Consider the following 18,506-nt stretch of genomic DNA (forward strand, 5'->3'; position numbering starts at 1 on the left):
CGAAGTACGGTAATGGAATATTTAGAATTATATTGTCACGAATTGCGCCATGCGCGTGACACTTCTTTACTATTTCGGATAGTGTCTGGAACGCACGAACAAAACGCCGCTATTCGGATATAACGATGGATTATTTTGGACCAAACCAACATTTGTTATTGAAGTAGCAGTCCTGGGTGTGCATTCTGACGAAGACAACAAAAGGTAATCAAACTTTTATAATAGTAAATATGATTATGGTGAGTGCTAAACTTGCCGGGTGTCTAAATAGCGAGCCCGTGATGCCTGGGCTATGTACTTAGAATATTGCAAAATGTGCTTTCACCAAAAAGCTATTTTAAAATCGGACATATCGAGTGCATAGAGGAGGTCTGTATCTATAATTCTTAAAATAATTGTTATGCTTTTTGTGAACGTTTATCGTGAGTAATTTAGTAAAATGTTAGCGAATTCCCCGGAAGTTTGCGGGGGGTATGCTAGTTCTGAACGTCACATGCTAATGTAAAAAGCTGGTTTTTGATATAAATATGAACTTGATTGAACAAAACATGCATGTATTGTATAACATAATGTCCTAGGGTTGTCATCTGATGAAGATCATCAAAGGTGAGTGCTGCATTTAGCTGTCTTCTGGGTTTTGGTGACATTATATGCTGGCTTGAAAAATGGGTGTCTGATTATTTCTGGCTTGGTACTCTGCTGACACAATCTAATGTTTTGCTTTCGTTGTAAAGCCTTTTTGAAATCGGACAGTGTGGTTAGATTAACGAGAGTCTTGTCTTTAAATGGCTGTAAAATAGTCATATGTTTGAGAAATTGAAGTAATAGGATTTTTAAGGTTTTGAAAATCGCGCCACAGGCTGGCAGTGGCTGTTACGTAGGTGGGACGCAAGCGTCCCACCTAGCCCATAGAGGTTAAGGAATACCTAGGATAGGATAAAGTAATCCTTCTAACCCCCCCCCCCCCCCCCCCTTAAAAGATTTAGATGCACTATTGTAAAGTGGTTGTTCCACTGGATATCATAAGGTGAATGCACCAATTTGTAAGTCGCTCTGGATAAGAGCGTCTGCTAAATGACTTAAATGTAATGTAATGTATTATCACAATACTTAGGTGCCCTTAGGTGTATCACGATTCTATAAGTATTGTGATTTGATACTGTGATTTTATTGTGATATGATGTTCCTAACAGAGACAAGAGAGAGCCATGACAAAACAAGTTTTGATCAGTAATGGAAATAAAACTGCTGAATACATGTTGGCTCACCATGTAAAAAGAAGATGGAGAACAAGCTATAGAAGGAGAAATACTGGTGTTTTGGAACAGGTACAACAGACTAGCGCTAGATAATGTTAACTACCTAGAAGTTCCGGAACTCCAATTTGAGCAGCAGCAGCTGAAAAATGAGCTCCTACAAATATTGAAATTTACATGGTTTTTAGAGTGAAGTACATCGGAAAAAAGCAAAAGAAAACTGCAAGACTGAATAGGAGAAAAAACATGCAACAAACAAAGAAGATAGGCTTTTGAAAAATAACTATTTTTCATAAAATTCTAGTTATCTTAGCTAGCTGAATTGTTTACCAGTTGCTAAGCAGTTGCTAGGGACTCTTTTGGAAGAAGCTAGCTAGCTAAAGAAGAACAACAAAGAATATCTAGTTAACAGAAGAAAAGAAAGAGAAAATTAGGACAGAAGAAAAAGGATATCAAAGTGAAACAGTTCTCTAAAGACACAAGAGACAATAATACAAGAAACAACACTTCTGTAGCTTGTCAACTATGTGTCTGTCTATCCCTGTTCTCTCCTCTCTGCACAGGCCATACAAACGCTTCACACCGCGTGGCCGCTGCCACTCTAACCTGGTGGTCCCAGCGCGCACGACCCACGTGGAGTTCCAGGTCTCCGGCAGCCTCTGGAACTGCCGGTCTGCAGCCAACAAGGCTGAGTTCATCTCAGCCTATGCTACCCTCCAGTCCCTAGACTTCCTGGCGCTGACGGAAACATGGATTACCACAGATAACACTGCTACTCCTACTGCTCTCTCTTCGTCTGCCCACGTGTTCTCGCATACCCCTAGAGCATCGAGCCAGCGGGGTGGTGGCACTGGAATCCTCATCTCTCCCAAGTGGACATTCTCTCTTTCTCCCCTGACCCATCTGTCTATCTCCTCATTTGAATTCCATGCTGTCACAGTTACCAGCCCTTTCAAGCTTAACATCCTTATCATTTATCGCCCTCCAGGTTCCCTTGGAGAGTTCATCAATGAGCTTGACGCCTTGATAAGTTCCTTTCCTGAGGATGGCTCACCTCTCACAGTTCTGGGTGACTTTAACCTCCCCACGTCTACCTTTGACTCATTCCTCTCTGCCTCCTTCTTTCCACTCCTCTCCTCTTTTGACCTCACCCTCTCACCTTCCCCCCCTACTTACAAGGCAGGCAATACGCTTGACCTCATCTTTACTAGATGCTGTTCTTCCACTAATCTCATTGCAACTCCCCTCCAAATCTCCGACCACTACCTTGTATCCTTTTCCCTCTTGCTCTCATCCAACACTTCTCACTCTGCCCCTACTCGGATGGTATTGCGCCGTCCCAACCTTCGCTCTCTCTCTCCCGCTACTCTCTCCTCTTCCATCCTATCATCTCTTCCCTCTGCTCAAACCTTCTCCAACCTATCTCCTGATTCTGCCTCCTCAACCCTCCTCTCCTCCCTTTCTGCATCCTTTGATTTTCTCTGTCCCCTATCCTCCAGGCCGGCTCGGTCCTCCCCTCCTGCTCCGTGGCTCGACGACTCACTACGAGCTCACAGAACAGGGCTCCGGGCAGCCGAGCGGAAATGGAGGAAAACTCGCATCCCTGCGGACCTGGCATCCTTTCACTCCCTCCTCTCTACATTCTCCTCTTCTGTCTCTGCTGCTAAAGCCACTTTCTACCACTCTAAATTCCAAGCATCTGCCTCTAACCCTAGGAAGCTCTTTGCTACCTTCTCCTCCCTCCTGAATCCTCCTCCCCCTCCCCCCCCCCCCTCCTCCCTCTCTGCGGATGACTTCGTCAACCATTTTGAAAAGAAGGTTGACGATATCCGATCCTCGTTTGCTAAGTCAAACGACACCGCTGGTCCTGCTCACACTGCCCTACCCTGTGCTTTGACCTCTTTCTCCCCTCTCACTCCAGATGAAATCTTGCGTCTTGTGACGGCCGGCCGCCCAACAACCTGCCCACTTGACCCTATCCCCTCCTCTCTTCTCCAGACCATTTCCGGAGACCTTCTCCCCTTCCTCACCTCGCTCATCAACTCATCCTTGACCGCTGGCTACGTCCCTTCCGTCTTCAAGAGAGCGAGAGTTGCACCCCTTCTGAAAAAACCTACACTCGATCCCTCCGATGTCAACAACTACAGACCAGTATCCCTTCTTTCTTTTCTCTCCAAAACTCTTGAATGTGCCGTCCTTGGCCAGCTCTCCTGCTATCTCTCTCAGAATGACCTTCTTGATCCTAATCAGTCAGGTTTCAAGACTGGGCATTCAACTGAGACTGCTCTTCTCTGTGTCACGGAGGCTCTCCGCACTGCTAAAGCTAACTCTCTCTCCTCTGCTCTCATCCTTCTAGACCTATCTGCTGCCTTTGATACTGTGAACCATCAGATCCTCCTCTCCACCCTCTCCGGGTTGGGCATCTCCGGCGCGGCCCACGCTTGGATTGCGTCCTACCTGACAGGTCGCTCCTACCAGGTGGCGTGGCGAAAATCTGTCTCCGCACCATGCGCTCTCACCACTGGTGTCCCCCAGGGCTCTGTTCCAGGCCCTCTCCTATTCTCGCTATACACCAAGTCACTTGGCTCTGTCATATCCTCACATGGTCTCTCCTATCATTGCTATGCAGACGACACACAATTAATCTTCTCCTTTCCCCCTTCTGATAACCAGGCGGCGAATCGCATCTCTGCATGTCTGTCAGACATATCAGTGTGGATGACGGATCACCACCTCAAGCTGAACCTCGGCAAGACGGAGCTGCTCTTCCTCCCGGGGAAGGACTGCCCGTTCCATGATCTCGCCATCACGGTTGACAACTCCCTTGTGTCCTCCTCCCAGAGTGCTAAGAACCTTGGCGTGATCCTGGACAACACCCTGTCGTTCTCCACTAACATCAAGGCGGTGACCCGATCCTGTAGGTTCATGCTCTACAACATTCGCAGAGTACGACCCTGCCTCACACAGGAAGCGGCGCAGGTCCTAATCCAGGCACTTGTCATCTCCCGTCTGGATTACTGCAACTCGCTGTTGGCTGGGCTCCCTGCCTGTGCCATTAAACCCCTACAACTCATCCAGAACGCCGCAGCCCGTCTGGTGTTCAACCTTCCCAAGTTCTCTCACGTCACCCCGCTCCTCCGCTCTCTCCACTGGCTTCCAGTTGAAGCTCGCATCCGCTACAAGACCATGGTGATTGCCTACGGAGCTGTGAAGGGAACGGCACCTCCATACCTTCAGGCTCTGATCAGGCCCTACACCCAAACAAGGGCACTGCGTTCATCCACCTCTGGCCTGCTAGCCCCCCTACCTCTGAGGAAGCACAGTTCCCGCTCAGCCCAGTCAAAACTGTTCGCTGCTCTGGCACCCCAATGGTGGAACAAGCTCCCTCACGACGCCAGGACAGCGGAGTCAATCACCACCTTCCGGAGACACCTGAAACCCCACCTCTTTAAGGAATACCTAGGATAGGATAAAGTAATCCTTCTAACCCCCCCCCACCTTAAAAGATTTAGATGCACTATTGTAAAGTGGTTGTTCCACTGGATATCATAAGGTGAATGCACCAATTTGTAAGTCGCTCTGGATAAGAGCGTCTGCTAAATGACTTAAATGTAAATGTAAATGTAGAAATGATTTTTTAAATAATAATAATAATAATTCTCACATCACTGCTACTGTAGATAAACAACCCTACTGTACAATATACAGTATGCATAAACCAAGCAGATAGACCCCTCACCAGCCTTAATATGGACATCTTGGCTCCTGATTTTCCCTGAGGGGTTCTCCGCTGTGCAATAGTAGGTGTTGTCATGGATGAGGTTGCTGAAGCTGGAGGGGTTGAAGTGGAAGATCTGGAGGGTGCCATTGGGGTGCACGTGGCGGATCCCGGGGACATCGTAGATTTCCTCTCCGGTGGCCAGGTACCAGCGCAGCGAGGCGGGGGGCACGCCCACGGCGGGACAGGGCACCGAGGTCCCTGTGGTGCTTGCAAACACTACCTCTTGCACAGATGCATTGACAAAATATAAGCTGGAACGTAGATCTTCACTGAAAACTGCAAAGAAAACAGAGCAGAGGAGGGAATGTTAGTCATTGGTAGTGTTTAGGTTTTTTGCTGCCCATCTTCTCAACTAACGTTCAGCCTTTAGCTACCTTTGATTTTTACCAATATATACTGTATATCTCTGATCCTGATCAACGTGAAGAAAAAACACTGAGCCTTTTTAAGTTTTTGGAAAATATTTTTCTGAAATGTATTCTCTATCCCCTTATTTGGAGGGGTATTTTTATGGGAGTTGTTTTACAATGTAACATTTTGAGTGAAATAAACAACCGATGAATGGCCAGAAGAACCAGTCTCCATCTTAACAATGGAGGCCATTTTGCAATATTTCTAAACTAAAACATCTGAATGCCTCGTCAGCAGAGCTCCACTATGCATTTATCTCTAAGACTTCTTATGTTGTATTTCACTTTGAGTCTGTGGTGCTGTAATGGTGTTGTGCTCTGACTGCATGGCCAAAGTGCTATTTTCAACTGCAGTGAGGAGGAATGGAGAAAGGAGAGTTGTTCAGTATTAAGAGGCATTTCAGAGGAGCCGAGGGAGAGGAGAGGAACTTGGAGGGCCAGCATAGCACCAGACCTGATTACAAACACAGTGCATAATGGGAAACTGGGGCTGGAGGGCTGCTTGTGAAGGGGTGAGCCATGACCCCGCTAAGAAATGTGGCGTGTGTGCAGGTGGATGCTGCTACTCCCTCCCACCCAACACAATACTGAACCAATCCTTTATGAGCTGGTATGGTGTACTGCGTAGGCAGGCACCGAGGCTTCTGGGAAATCAAAGATACTAAGCAAGCACTCCATGTAACCTAGTGTGTCTGCAAATAGATTGGAATTGTTGTTGGGTCTTTGTCATCTCATCACAGTTTGTAACAACTTAATTATGTAAAAAGTATTTTTCCAGACTATTCCCACAACCTGCCTTGTCACTGTAGACAGCCTACCTGTTGGTGTGTGATCCTACACTCCCTGTCCTGTCACAACTTATCACTGAAGCAATGTACTTTGTGATGTACTCAAAGGTGCTCTATTATAGAGTACCCAGCCTGCCTCATTCCCTGCCCTGTCACTACCCAGCCTGCCTCATTCCCTGCCCTGTCACAACCCATCCTGCCTCATCCACTGCCCTGTCACTACCCAGCCTGCCTACATGCCTGCCCTGTCTCTACCCAGCCTGCCTCATTCCCTACCCTGTCATTACCCAGCCTGCCTCATTCACTGCCCTGTCACTACCCAGCCTGCCTCATTCCCTGCCCTGTCTCTACCCAGCCTGCCTACATGCCTGCCCTGTCTCTACCCAGCCTGCCTCATTCCCAGCCCTGTCTCTACCCAGCCTACCTCATTCCCAGCCGTCTCTACCCAGCCTGCCTCATTCCCAGCCCTGTCTCTACCCAGACTGCCTCATTCCCAGCCCTGTCTCTACCCAGCCTGCCTCATTTCCAGCTCTGTCTCTACCCAGCCTGCCTCATTCCCAGCCCTGTCTCTACCCAGCCTGCCTCATTCCCAGCCCTGTCTCTACCCAGCCTGCCTCATTCCCAGCCCTGTCTCTACCCAGCCCACCTACATGCCTGCCCTGTCTCTACCCAGACCGCCTACATGCCTGCCCTGTCTCTACCCAGCCTGCCTACATGCCTGCCCTGTCTCTACCCAGCCTGCCTCATTCCCAGCCCTGTCTCTACTCAGCCTGCCTCATTCCCAGCCCTGTCTCTACCCAGCCTGCCTCATTCCCAGCCCTGTCTCTACCCAGCCGGCCTACATGCCTGCCCTGTCTCTACCCAGCCTGCCTACATGCCTGCCCTGTCTCTAACCAGCCTGCCTCATTCCCAGCCCGGTCTCTACCCAGCCTGCCTCATTCCCAGCCCTGTCTCTACCGAGCCTGCCTCATTTCCAGCATGTCTCTACCCAGCCTGCCTCATTCCCAGCCCTGTCTCTACCCAGCCTGCCTCATTCTCAGCCCTGTCTCTACCCAGCCTGCCTCATTCCCAGCCCTGTCTCTACCCAGCCTGCCTACATGCCTGCCCTGCCTCAACACAGCCTGCCTAAATGCCTGCCTGTCTCTACCCAGCCTGCCTACATGCCTGCCTTGTCTCTACCCAGCCTGCCTACCTGCCTGCCCGTCTCTACCCAGTCTGCCTACATGCCTGCCCTGTCTCTACCCAGCCTGCCTACATGCCTGCCCTGTCTCTACCCAGCCTGCCTACATGCCTGCGTGTCTCTACCCAGCCTGCCTACATGCCTGCCCTGTCTCTACCCAGCCTGCCTACATGCCTGCCTGTCTCTACCCAGCCTGCCTACATGCCTGCCCTGTCTCTACCCAGCCTGCCTACATGCCTGCCCTGTCTCTACCCAGTCTGCCTACACGCCTGCCCTGTCTCTACCCAGCCTGCCTACATGCCTGCCCTGTCTCTACCCAGCCTGCCTACATGCCTGCCTGTCTCTACCCAGCCTGCCTACATGCCTGCCCTGTCTCTACCCAGCCTGCCTACATGCCTGCCCTGTCTCTACCCAGCCTGCCTACATGCCTGCCCTGTCTCTACCCAGTCTGCCTACACGCCTGCCCTGTCTCTACCCAGCCTGCCTACATGCCTGCCCTGTCTCTACCCAGCCTGCCTACATGCCTGCCCTGTCTCTACCCAGCCTGCCTACATGCCTGCCCTGTCTCTACCCAGCCTGCCTACATGCCTGCCCTGTCTCTACCCAGCCTGCCTACACGCCTGCCCTGTCTCTACCCAGCCTGCCTACATGCCTGCCCTGTCTCTACCCAGCCTGCCTACATGCCTGCCCTGTCTCTACCCAGCCTGCCTACACGCCTGCCCTGTCTCTACCCAGCCTGCCTACATGCCTGCCCTGTCTCTACCCAGCCTGCCTACATGCCTGCCCTGTCTCTACCCAGCCTGCCTACATGCCTGCCCTGTCTCTACCCAGCCTGCCTACATGCCTGCCCTGTCTCTACCCAGCCTGCCTACATGCCTGCCCTGTCTCTACCCAGCCTGCCTACATGCCTGCCCTGTCTCTACCCAGCCTGCCTACACGCCTGCCCTGTCTCTACCCAGCCTGCCTACATGCCTGCCCTGTCTCTACCCAGCCTGCCTACATGCCTGCCCTGTCTCTACCCAGCCTGCCTACATGCCTGCCCTGTCTCTACCCAGCCTGCCTACATGCCTGCCCTGTCTCTACCCAGCCTGCCTACATGCCTGCCCTGTCTCTACCCAGCCTGCCTACATGCCTGCCCTGTCTCTACCCAGCCTGCCTACATGCCTGCCCTGTCTCTACCCAGCCTGCCTACATGCCTGCCTGTCTCTACCCAGCCTGCCTACATGCCTGCCCTGTCTCTACCCAGCCTGCCTACATGCCTGCCCTGTCTCTACCCAGCCTGCCTACATGCCTGCCCTGTCTCTACCCAGCCTGCCTACATGCCTGCCCTGTCTCTACCCAGCCTGCCTACATGCCTGCCCTGTCTCTACCCAGCCTGCCTACATGCCTGCCCTGTCTCTACCCAGCCTGCCTACATGCCTGCCCTGTCTCTACCCAGCCTGCCTACATGCCTGCCCTGTCTCTACCCAGCCTGCCTACATGCCTGCCTGTCTCTACCCAGCCTGCCTACATGCCTGCCCTGTCTCTACCCAGCCTGCCTACATGCCTGCCCTGTCTCTACCCAGCCTGCCTACATGCCTGCCTGTCTCTACCCAGCCTGCCTACATGCCTGCCTGTGCTGCCAATCCCCTCCTCTGGGAACAAACATTTTAGTGCTTCATCAATTCCTAACAAGGGCTCCATCTACCACAACCTGCTTCCACCTAGCCTGGATGGCATGTGTTGTCATCAGTCAGGGTTGTTTTAGTTTCTAAATTGAGACTTCCATAAGCATGGAATGACGAAGGGAAGTGCATGACCGCTCCATTCTTATGGATCTGCTAACAGGAAATCGTCAGACCCCAACATTAACAGTTCAATAGATTGGCTGTTTGGGAGCACGCACACAACCAAGATTCACGTTTGACTGATGAGTGGTCTGAATAGCATGGTGTAGTAACGCCTACTGTGTCTGTGTGTGTACGTGTGTGTGTGTGTGTGTGGTGTGTGTGGTGTGTGTGGTTGCGTGCATGTGTGAGTGTGACTGTGTGTGTCCTACAGTAGGACACACACACTACCCCTGTGGTTAACACAGAGATCAATAGCTCTCAGACCAGCTAGTCATCATAGTAATAATACATGCTAAGAGTTAGCCTGAAGCTCTCATAAATATAAATCCAACCAGCTGCATCGTCAGCCATTACAGAGGGAATGGATGAACAATGAGTGGATCCCACTTAGCAAGGCAAAGACAGGGTTGAGAGACAGTCAGAATACATACAGGTTCCATAAGGTTTGTAGCTCTTGTTTGGAGAATAGGGCCAGCCTCCTCTGTTGTACTTTGCAGGTTCTAAATGCGAACAAAGAGCCATCAAAGCTGAACTCTGAGTGTGTTTGAAAGGTGAAAAATGAAGAAAGGCTGCCTCATGACTGCTTTTGTCTCAATCCACCTTTTTACATACTCATTAAAAATGTAGCTCCCGTTTCTACACGGCTGATTCCTTAAAACAGTGAAGCCGTGACGGACGAATGCAGGCGCTGCTAGAGCCCAGAACCCAATGGAGGAGAGCAGAGAGATACTTTACAGAGCATTGTCAAGGAAAACAGTGAGGTATAGTGGAGGAGAGAGAGAGAGAGATTGAAAGCACTCAGCCAATAAGATACAGGCAGTTACTAGCAGAGAGAGAAAGAGAGAGACAGAGAGAAAGTGAGAAAGGCCACTAAGAATGTCAGAGGCATTCTCCCACTCTCTCTGTCTCTGCAGCTCTCCACTGCTCTCTCCAGAAAATGACCACCCCTCCTTTTTTCTTATTCACTCTGTCTCTTTCTCTCTGCCTTCCCTCTCCATCCCACTCTCTCTCCTCTCCTCTTCTCTCCTCCTTTCTCTCTCTCTCTCTCTTCCCTCTCCATCCCATTCTCTCTCCTCTCCTCTTCTCTCCTCCTTTCTCTCTCTCTCTCTCTTCCCTCTCCATCCCACTCTTTCTCCTCTCCTCTCCTCCTTTCTCTCTCTCTCCCTTCCCTCTCCATCCCACTCTCTCTCCTCTCCTCTTCTCCCCTCCTTTCTCTCTCTCTCCTTTCCCTCTCCATCCCACTCTCTCTCCTCTCCTCTTCTCCCCTCTCCTCTCCTCCTTTCTCTCTCGCTCCCTTCCCTCTCCATCACACTTTCTCTCCTCTCCTCTTCTCCCCTCCTTTCTCTCTCTCTCCCTTCCCTCTCCATCTCACTCTCTCTCCTCTTCTCCCCTCTCCTCTCCTCCTTTCTCTCTCTCTCCCTTCCCTCTCCATCCCACTCTCTCTCCTCTCCTCTTCTCCCCTCCTTTCTCTCTCTCTCCCTTCCCTCTCCATCCCACTCTCTCTCCTCTCCTCTTCTCCCCTCCTTTCTCTCTCTCTGCCTTCCCTCTCCATCTCACTCTCTCTCCTCTCCTCTTCTCCCCTCCTTTCTCTCTCTCTCCCTTCCCTCTCGATCTCACTCTCTCTCCTCTCCTCTTCTCCTCTCCTTTCTCTCTCGCTCCCTTCCCTCTCCATCTCACTCTCTCTTCTCTCCTCTTCTCCCCTCCTTTCTCTCTCTCTCCCTTCCCTCTCGATCTCACTCTCTCTCCTCTCCTCTTCTCCCCTCTCCTCTCCTCCTTTCTCTCTCGCTCCCTTCCCTCTCCATCACACTCTCTCTCCTCTCCTCTTCTCCTCTCCTTTCTCTCTCTCTCCCTTCCCTCTCCATCTCACTCTCTCTCCTCTCCTCTTCTCCTCTCCTTTCTCTTTCTCTCCCTTCCCTCTCCACCCCTCTCTCTCCTCTCCTCTTCTCCCCTCCTTTCTCTCTCTCTCCCTTCCCTCCTCTCCTTTTCGTGCCTCCTTTCTCTCTCCCCTCCCTCTCATCTCACTCTCTCTCCTCTCCTCTTCTCCCATCTTTTCTCTCCCCTCCCTCTCCATCCCACTCTCTCTCCTCTCCTCTTCTCCCCTCCTTTCTCTCTCCCTTTCCTTTTCTCAGTTTCTCGGTACCATTCAGCTCTTCATGGTCACCTGACCCTGTCTCTCACATCCAGGCTTGCTCAGCCCGTATAGAACAGGGGGACGCAGATGCAGGAAAACAAACAACAAATAACAAGACAGCGCATCTCTCTAACACAGAGAGTAGAGTACACATACGGCCTGGCCGAAATGGCCATTTATTATCTCCTCCTGGACCTCCATGAATGCCCACACTGACTCACAGCCCAAATGACTGGAGTTAGACAGTGGATAACGTAGAGATACACAGAAGATTAGCAAACTGCAATCGCCATCACACTGCACACTGCCCTATCCCATCTGGATAAGAGGAATAACTATGTAAGAATGCTGTTCATTGAATACAGCTCAGCATTTAACAACATAGTACCCTCCAAGCTCATCATTAAGCTAGAGGCCCTGGGCCTCAACCCCGCCCTGTGCAATTGGGTCCTGGACTTTCTGACGGGCCGCCCCCAGGTGGTGAAGGTAGGAAACAACATCTCCACCTCGCTGACCCTCATCATTGGGGTCCCACAAGGGAGCGTGCTCAGCCCCCTCCTGCACTCACAGCTGCGTGGTCATGCACGCCTCCAACTCAATCATCAAGTTTGCAGACGACACAACAGTAGTGGGCTTGATTACCAACAACGACGGTGAGGGCACTCGGAGTGTGGTGTCAGGAAAACAACCTCTCATTCAACGTCAACAAAACAAAGGAGACGAACGTGGACTTCAGGAAACAGCAGAGGGAACACCCCCCTATCCCCATCGAAGGGACAGCAGTGGAGAAAGTGGAATGTTTTAAGTTCCTCGGCGTACACGTCAATGACACACTGAAATGGTCCACCCACACAGACAGTGTGGTGAAGAAGGTGCAACAGCGCCTCTTCAACCTCAGGAGGCTGAAGAAATGTGGCTTGTCATCCAAAACCCTGACTAACTTTACAGATCAACAATCGAGAGCATCCTGTCCGGCAACTGCTCCGCCCACAACCGCAAGGCTCTCCAGAGGGCGGTGCGGTCTGCACAATGCATCACCGGGGGCAAACTACCTGCCCTCCATGACACCTATAGCACCCAATGTCACAGGAAGGCAAAAAAGATCATCAAGGACAACAACCACCTGAGCCACTGCCTGTTCACACCTCTACCATCCAGAAGGTGAGGTCAGTACAGGTGCATCAAAGCTGGGACCGAGAGACTGAAAAACAGCTTCTATCTCAAGGCCATCAGACTGCTAAACAGCAATCACTAACTCAGAGAGGCTGCTGCCTACATGGAGACCCAATCACTGGCCATTTTGACAAATGGATCACTAGTCACTTAAAACAATGCCACTTTAAATAATGGCACTTTAATAATGTTTACATCACTCTGATCATATGTACTGTATATACTGTATCTTATATCATCTATTGCACCTTGCCTATGCCGCTCGGCCATCGCTCATCCATGTATTTATATCTACATATTCTCATTCACCTCTTTTAGATTTGTGTGTATTAGGAAGTTGTTGTGGAATTGTTAGATTACTAGTTAGATATTACTGCACTGTCGGAACTAGAAGCACATGCATTTCGCTACACTCGCATTAACATCTGCTGACCATGTGTATGTGACCAATAAAATGTGATTTGATTCTATGTGATAGATACAGTCTGGGGACTTGTATGCACTCATGTTCAAGTTCAAGTCATCTTTATTGTCCCAATTGGGAAATGTGTTGTGCAGTCAGGGTTCAACAATAACAACGGTGACAACCATACAACCTATATATATATATACATAACATGAAGCAATGAGATGGATAAAAGATGCAATCATTGTGCAAAAGTGCAGCAATTTAAATACATTTCACTTCATGTGCAGATTCAGAAAGTTTATGGCCTGTGGGATAAAAGAGTTCTTGTATCTGCTGCTATTGGGTTTGGGAAGTCTTTGATGACCTGAGGGGAAAAGCACAACATGGTCAAGCAGGGGGTGATCAGGACAGTCTAGGATACTGTTAGCTCTCCTCACCACTTGCTTTCTGAATGTCACCGAGAGATGTGCCTGTTGCACCCCGTTATCACCACTTTATGCTCTGCTGTAATGTCAAATATTACCACAAACACACACAGCAAAAAATACTTAGCTGTCTCTTATGACCAAGCTATCTTCAGCTGTCTTATTAACTGAATGACCTAGTCAAACTGAGGTAAATCAACAGACTGTTAGGACCAAAAACGACCATGTGTGTGTGGGTGGTGCTGGCAGTGAACTTCTAGAGGGTGGCTGTGTGAATAATCATCTCATTAACAGCAGTGATAAAACAGTCAGATCACATGAAATAAACATTGCTGCCTGGCTGAAGTATATACAGTTGCTTTAACAGAGTATCAGCTATACTTCTGAGAATCTATTGATAATACTGAGAGGAGAAAAGCAAGGGAAAGCTCAAAACCAGGCCGAGGGAATTTTAAAAAGACAGATGAAAAATTAATGTGTAGCCTATCAATACACATCCATCAGCCTGGGCCAGACTACAGATGTCTGTCTGTCTGGCTATCTGTCTTTCTGTGTGTCTGTTTGGTCTGAAAGGCTACTATAGAGGCTACTAGCTACTATAAGGCTACTATCTATATAATAGCTTCCAACACTCTACTCAACAAACTGGATGCAGTCTATCACAGTGCCATCCGTTTTGTCACCAAAGCCCCATACACTACCCACCATTGCGACCTGTACGCTCTCGTTGGTTGGCCCTCGCTTCATACTCGTAGCCAAACCCACTGGCTACAGGTTATCTACAAGTCTCTGCTAGGTAAAGCCCCTCCTTATCTCAGCTCACTGGTCACCATAGCAGCACCCACTCATAGCACGCACTCCAGCAGGTATATCTCACTGGTCACCCCCAAAGCCAATGTTTCCTTTGGTCGTCTTTCCTTCCAGTTCTCTGCTGCCAATAACTGGAACGAACTGCACAAATCTCTGAAGCTGGAGACTCATATCTCCCTCACTAGCTTTTAGCACCAGCTGTCAGAGCAGCTCACAGATCACTGCACCAGTACATAGCCCATCTGTAAACAGCCCATCTATCTACCTACCTCATCCCCATACTGTATTTATTTATCTTGCTCCTTTGCACCCCAGTATCTCTACTTGCACATTCATCTTCTGCACATCTACCATTCCAGTGTTTAATTGCTATATTGTAATTACTTCGCCACCATGGCCTATTTATTGCCTTAACTTACCTCATTTGCACTCACTGTATATAGACTTTTTGTTTTCTTTTGTTCTACTGTATTATTGACTGTATGTTTTGTTTATTCCATGTGTAACTCTGTGTTGTTATATGTGTCGAACTGCTTTGCTTTATCTTGGCCAGGTCGTAGTTGCAAATAAGAACTTGTTCTCAACTAGCTTACCTGGTTAAATAAAGGTGAAATAAAATAAAATGAAAATAAATAGACTTACTCTAGCTCTGCTGATATCTGTTATTTGCAGGTGTTTTGGATCTTATACATCCACCACAATTAGGCTATGCGATTATATGGGAATGAAGATATGTGTGATGATGTGCCTGTGAGCTAGGCCTATTGCCACGTCCAGACATTTTTCTCCATTTCTCCCCAAACAAATGGACTGATTGTTAGGTACAAGCATTTCTTGCTAACCCTGTGCTATCGCTAATCCCAAACAGTATGTCTTACTGTATTAGGCCTATATAAGAGCACAAACCAGGGGCGTAGGCACGGGTGGGCCTGGGTAAGCCCCACCAATCAGATTGAACAGATGTTATGCTCTTTACTTGTCAGTGTTCCAAATGGGACATTATTTGTCTTTTTACCTAAACATGCAAACACAGTCAGATAGAATTCATACCAAGCAGTGCACTGGGTTAGTCAGATTTTATTAAATATAACAGACCAGATAAACGAGAATGACATTCGCTCTCACTGGACGGGTTGCCAAAAAGAACTAACTGAAAGTCACACCCACAATAAAACACGAATATGACTGCATCGAGGCATAATTATGTCACTGAGCTTCTATGGCTATATATAACTTGCCACTGCCTATTTCATTTGATAATTTAACAAACAAGACAGTGCATAATCCAGTGCCTTTATCACAGTCAACACACCTATGTTTTCATTTTAATTAGCTTTAAAAATGCTAAATGTTCTCTCAGCCTCATGGCAAAATGTATAGAATTGCAGGAAATTTGCTTTAAAACAGCAACATTTTCTCTCAGTTTCATGGCAAAATTTAGAATAGCATGAGATTAGCTATAAAACTGCAAACCTTTTTCTTTGCTCCATGGCAAAATGTTCCAAATTGCAGGAAGTTTTCCCCACCCAAATTTCTGCAGGTCCATCCACCAATACATTTCTGGCTACACAACTGGCACAAACACCAGAGTCTGTTTACCATTATATAAATATTAGCATTGTTTCTCTTTGTTTGGTACTGCCAACCCATTTATGCAAATTATGTCTTTGTTATCATGAATGTGTTATGTAGGCTATTGGCCATGTTTATGTCGAGTGTGCAATAGTATTTCCTTAAAAGTAAATTTACACGGTTTATTTAAAGTTGTCAGTGATTCATGCCAGGTTAGGGCAGGTCATTTAAGGATCCTGACTTCCTCATTCAAGAAGAGCAGCTTGTATACAGTGCCTTCGAAAAGTATTCAGACCCCTTGACTATTTCCACATTTTTGTTACGTTACAGCCTTATTCTAAAATGGACTCCAAATTGAGCTCATGTGCATCATTCCATTGATCATCCTTGAGATGTTTCTACAACTTGATTGGAGTCCACCTGTGCTAAAATCAATTGATTGGGAAGGCACACACCTGTCTATATAAGGTCACATAGTTGACAGTGCATGTCAGAGCAAAAACCAAGCCATGAGGTCGAAGGAATTGTCTGTAGAGCTCCGAGACAGGATTGTGTTGAGGCACAGGTCTGGGAAAGGGTACCAGAAAATGTCTGCTGCATTGAAGGTCCCCAAGAACACAGTAGCCTCCATCATTCTTAAATGGAAGAATTTTGGAACCACCAAGACTCTTCCTAGAGCTGGCCGCCCGACCAAACTGAGCAATCAGGGTAGAAGGGCCTTTATCAGGTAGTTGACCAAGAACCCAATGGTCACTCTGACAGAGCTCTAGAGTTCCTCTGTGGAGATGGGAGAACCTTCCAGAAGGACAACCATCTCTGCAGCACTACACCAATCAGGCCTTTATGGTAGAGTGGCCAGACGGAAGCGAGTCCTCAGTAAAAAGTACATGACAGCCCTCTCTCTCTCTCTCTCTCATGCACTCACGCCCACTCAACCAAAAGTCACACATACTGTACACCATCCACTGACCTCAGTCATCCTCACAGACACCTCTCTAAAAGCCCTAACACAATCAGTGACCTGTAACTTTAATCAACATCATTTTTCCATGAGCCAAACCACAAAGAACTAAAAAGTGATACTGTTCAATAATGAATCCAACACATATATAATGAATGGGGCTTTTGTATTTCCCTCTATCAGCAAAGATGAGGGGTCTAAGGGTGTGGCTGGTTTGGATGTTGGGTTTGGAAGAGGGATTTCTCTTGGTGTGAAATAATGTATGACACTGCAGTTGTGTCACTCCCTGTTGGTGAAGGCCCATAGCGAAGGCTCTGATTCTGGATTGCTGGTGACTCTAATGCTCCCTCCCTGTCCTGTCCGCTCAGGTCTGGCTCTGAGTGCTTCCTGTCTGTTACACTGCTAGAGGCCTACCTGCCTAACAGTTCAAGGGCACGCACCATCACACACTCCTCCAGTCAAGGTGAATGTGTGTGTGTGTGTGCTGTAGGGCAATCCAGCTAGTGGCGCTGAATGAACATATTTGGTGGTGTCCATCTACAATCAACATTTTCTTGCTCTAATCAACAATAGAGATAATAATGTGAAACAATCATGTGGAATCTACCAGCTCCTCATGCTGACTAGGAGAGGAGATTTTCTTTGTACGGAACACTTAAAACTCTCTCTGTCTCTCATGTGAAGATCAACGGCTGCTCAATCAGCCCCAGTGAAACGTGTCCAGGGACAGTTTGTAACTGCCCATCACCGACTGCTGCTTTCAAAACCACCCAGGTGATTTATTTAAGTAAATGTAGGAACAGAACTGACCGAGCTTACAGCTCTGTGTACGTGTTTACCTCCACTAAACAACACCCACCCAACAGATGACAGCCAAGCTCCTAAATGTTCCTAATTTCAGTCTCCCGAATTCTTAATAGTGTCCTCCATATTCACAAGTGTGTGCAACAACGGTACAGTATCTCAACATCCCTTGACCTTCATACAGTTATCAAGCAACTGTCCATATTATGTCCTCCAGTCCATTCCTAAGACAAGGCTGTCGGAGTGATAGCGGCTGTAGCATTGTTGGTTTGCTGTTAGCCATTACAGCATGGCCATGCTTGTTGAGGACAGTCTGTGGTGTGATCTGGTCCGGTGCTGGGCTGCCTTCCCCAGTGGCAGACAGTGACTGTGGTACACTGACAGGCCATGTCGGGGCTCAGGATTGTAGCTGCAGGTGATTAAGGCAGAGCACCTCGGGAGAAGAGAGGAAGGAGGGGGTGGGGTGGGTACGGAGGGGACGGGAGGGTGTGGAATAGGGGTGTGTGGGAGGGGTAGGATAGGATGGGGGAATGTAACAGTGAGAAAGCACACTCCCACACCCCCTTCCCTCTCCTGCCCCCAGGGCTTACACGACAAGAGGCGCATTGCTACAGCCCAGGAACGAAAAGGCCCACGCCTGCCTGCCGTTGCTGCAGACTGACTCCCCGGCTCCCAATTTGCTCTCATGAATAATACTGAGAAGCATGCTTAGTGGCACTGTGCTCCAGCGCTATGTAAAACCAATGATATCCTCCTCTGATGTGGATCCTCCTGAGGACACGCAATGAGATGAGGGTCGTTCTCACACTTTTCTCTGAGACACTGATGTCTGAATCACAGAGAGGAGAGAGAGAGAGACAGAGAGAGGAGTGAGTGAGTGAGTGAGTGAGTGAGTGAGTGAGTGAGTGAGTGAGTGAGTGAGTGAGTGAGTGAGTGAGTGAGTGAGTGAGTGAGTGAGTGAGTGAGTGAGTGAGTGA

The 18,506-nt window shown here is 48.7% G+C and overlaps 1 protein-coding gene across 2 annotated transcripts in view; it reads right to left on the reverse strand.

Moving 5' to 3' along the window:
* dscama (Down syndrome cell adhesion molecule a) overlaps nt 1-18,506 on the reverse strand; it is a 168,334-nt gene that overhangs the window by 124,881 nt on the left and 24,947 nt on the right. For both annotated transcript variants that reach the window (XM_014197409.3, XM_014197410.3), the window contains exon 2: nt 4,996-5,313. In XM_014197409.3, coding sequence (XP_014052884.3) covers nt 4,996-5,313 — 318 coding nt within the window. The remainder of the gene's footprint in view (nt 1-4,995; nt 5,314-18,506) is intronic.

This window comes from Salmo salar, chromosome 04 (assembly GCF_965601325.2).
Source record: "Salmo salar chromosome 04, fSalSal1, whole genome shotgun sequence".
NCBI lineage: Eukaryota > Metazoa > Chordata > Actinopteri > Salmoniformes > Salmonidae > Salmo > Salmo salar.